The following is a 2809-nucleotide window of genomic DNA, read 5'->3' as shown; positions in this document are numbered from 1 at the left end:
CATGGCGGCATGGCGCTCAGAGCCACTGCCTAAAACTGTGAAGTCGTGGGGCATGGAGCTCGGGGAGGGTGCTATAACAGAGTTGAGAGATGGGTGTGGTTTCTCAAAGAAAGAGAGATGAGTGTGGGTCGTGGGTTGTGGGGCCAAGGTAGACGTGAGGTAGGCCACGTCACGTATCCGGGCCATTCAGCTATGCCATGCCATAGATCGGTGGCATATTTTTTCAGCCAATCATAATTTATTATTCTTTGCCGTGTGTAAGTACTCAACGAAGTGGGTTTTTGCCGTAGCTTTTATTCTTTGCCGTGCGCCAAATTGTGGCTTTGCCGTGATAAGCTTCTTTGCCGTGCGCTAATTGTGGCTTTGCCGTGATAAGCTTCTTTGCCGTGCGCTAATTAGGCTTTTGCCGTGACACGTTTCTTTGCCGTGTGCCGTTAGTTCTTTTACCGTGCAATGATTCTTTGCCGTGCGCCCTCTTTGCTGATACACGGCAAAGAAATCTTTGTCATGCGAAGCCACACGGCAAAGACGAGGTGCACGGCAACGCCCTTTTTTCCCGTAGTGACTGGGTAGTAATATAATAATATAATCTGTATATAGAGTATATTTTGCCGGCGTACAAGTGGAAGCATATATTGTCTTCCAAAATATAATGAAATTAATACTATCAGACACAACGAAAAGGAATGTCGCAAATTATTCGTTGATTTTCCATACGTACGTACACTAGCAAGATTGGTCTTGTTCTGCCTCGCGCGTCGTCGATCCGCCTCACGTCACGCACGTCTTGCCTGCATGCAGCTAAGCGACCGCGACGACTCGATCGGGGACCTCACTGCCCACCACCGATGCCACCGCCGCCGCCTGCGCCTCCGCCGAATCCTCCGCCACCGCCGGCGCCAGCTCCGCCGCCGAAACCAGAGCCTCCTCCTGCTCCGGCCCCCGCACCACCGCCAGCGCCTCCTCCAAATCCTCCGCCGGCGCCACCACCTGCACCACCGCCGCCGCCGACACCTCCACCGAAGCCTCCACCTTTGCCGCCGCCTGCGCCTATACCGCCGCCGAAACCGCCGCCCTTGCCTCCTCCAAAGCCGCCGCCGGCTCCAGCGCCTCCGCCTCCACCAGCTCCACCGCCAAGTCCGCCGCCTCCACCGGCACCTCCTCCTGCGCCGCCACCGAACCCACCACCTGCACCGGCACCTCCACCCGCACCGCCTCCGAGGCCACCACCGGAACCTCCTCCCGCGCCGCCTCCAAGGCCACCACCGGAACCTCCTCCCGCACCGCCTCCAAGGCCACCACCGGAACCTCCTCCCGCGCCGCCACCAAGTCCACCACCGGAACCGGCACCTCCTCCAAGACCACCACCGGAACCTCCTCCTGCGCCACCACCGAGTCCTCCTCCTCCACCTGAACCACCTCCAAGGCCACCACCGGCACCACCTCCTGCGCCTCCGCCGAGACCACCACCTCCACCGGCACCACCGCCGAAACCACCTCCTCCGCCCAGACCACCACCTTTGCCAATACCACCTCCTAGCCCACCGCCATGCCCAATTCCTCCACCGAGCCCACCGCCTTTCCCGATGCCACCTCCCAAACCACCACCCTTTCCGATGCCACCTCCAAGCCCACCGCCCTTCCCGATCCCTCCGCCTAATCCGCCACCTTTTCCACCTCCAAATCCACCTCCAAGCCCACCGCCATGTCCGATGCCACCACCCAAACCACCACCCTTTCCGATGCCACCTCCAAGCCCACCGCCATGTCCAATCCCTCCGCCAAGACCTCCTCCGCCTCCTCCACCGAGGCCACCACCACCACCTCCACCTAAACCTCCTCCTTTCCCGCCACCAAACCCAATCCCAACGCCGCCGCCCTTCCCGAACCCTCCACCAAGGCCCCCACCAGCACCACCGCCTCCTCCGAGACCACCACCTCCCCCAAGGCCGCCCCCTTTCCCACCTCCGAACCCAAGCCCGACACCACCGCCCTGACCAATCCCGGCGCCAAAGCCGCCGCCCCCGCCAAAGCCACCACCTCCGCCCAAGCCGTCCTTCTCCAAGCGACGCCCCTCGGCGGCCACTCCGAGGGCCAGCACCACGGCCAGCGCCGCGAGCGCCACAGACCACCCGCGCCTCCCCATTGCTCGGTGCTCACTGCTCGCTAGCTTTAGCTATGATCCAGTCGAAGCTCACTGGGTAGTGATGCTCTGTTCTGAAGCTGGACCGTGGGGTTGCAGAGCTTTATATAGTGACGGATCGAGCTAGCTTGGTGCAGCTCGTGGAGTAGGAGTGGAGTAAATGGAGTTGGTTGGGGCAATGGCTTGCTGGCTGGCTCTCGCCTTGATCCCCAATCTGTGAGCTGAGATCGACGGTGCGACGCGGGGATGATCGACGGCGTGGCATGAGGGAGCGGAGCAGTGGGTGACAGAGGGGAGGAGTGGCGCGCGCCCCGGATTTCGCCGGTGGTGTTGACGGTGGTGGTACTTGGAGCGATGGCGACGTATCTGGCCGGAGAATGTGCAAGGGCTGGCCATGCCGGCCAGCCGGTGGGCGCATTTACGCCAGCCCACGCGCTTCCCAGCTTGCTCATCTCCCGAACCAACCAACAGCGTGCATGCATGCGCGCGGCCGCTCGCAGCTGCATGTTACATTAAGCATGTGGATGTCAGGTGTGGTAGGCGTACTCCGCGCGTACCACGTACGTGTTCAAGCAGAAGCAAAACTTGCACGTACCTAATTAACGTGCGTGCCATATATTCATCTCTCGCCTCATGGCTCTTATACATTGCACGAACGTATACGTA

General features: G+C 60.9%; 1 protein-coding gene across 3 annotated transcripts; it reads right to left on the bottom strand.

Annotated features, from left to right (window-relative positions):
* Window positions 1-576: 576 nt before the first annotated feature.
* Window positions 577-2381, bottom strand: LOC127331419 (uncharacterized). 3 transcript variants are annotated; one of them, XM_051357581.2, is made up of 2 exons: window positions 961-2381; window positions 577-924 (listed from the first exon to the last, which is right to left on the bottom strand). In XM_051357581.2, exons 1-2 carry the CDS (start codon window positions 2144-2146, stop codon window positions 833-835), a joined length of 1278 nt encoding a protein of 425 aa, XP_051213541.1. In that variant the 5' UTR covers window positions 2147-2381; the 3' UTR covers window positions 577-832. The 3 variants fall into 3 exon arrangements, with proteins under 3 accessions (XP_051213541.1, XP_051213540.1, XP_051213539.1); XM_051357580.2 differs by having other exon boundaries at window positions 577-1116; window positions 1147-2379; XM_051357579.2 differs by having other exon boundaries at window positions 577-2377.
* Window positions 2382-2809: the final 428 nt, after the last annotated feature.

The sequence above is a fragment of the Lolium perenne genome, chromosome 2 (assembly GCF_019359855.2).
Source record: "Lolium perenne isolate Kyuss_39 chromosome 2, Kyuss_2.0, whole genome shotgun sequence".
In the NCBI taxonomy this organism is placed as follows: domain Eukaryota; kingdom Viridiplantae; phylum Streptophyta; class Magnoliopsida; order Poales; family Poaceae; genus Lolium; species Lolium perenne.
Note: the sequence above shows the minus strand (reverse complement) of the source record. Positions and strands in the feature narration are given on the sequence as shown.

Excerpts from the sequence above, each read along its gene's own strand:
- LOC127331419 (XM_051357579.2), bottom strand. The coding sequence starts at position 2,146 with ATGGGGAGGCGCGGGTGGTCTGTGGCGCTCGCGGCGCTGGCCGTGGTG.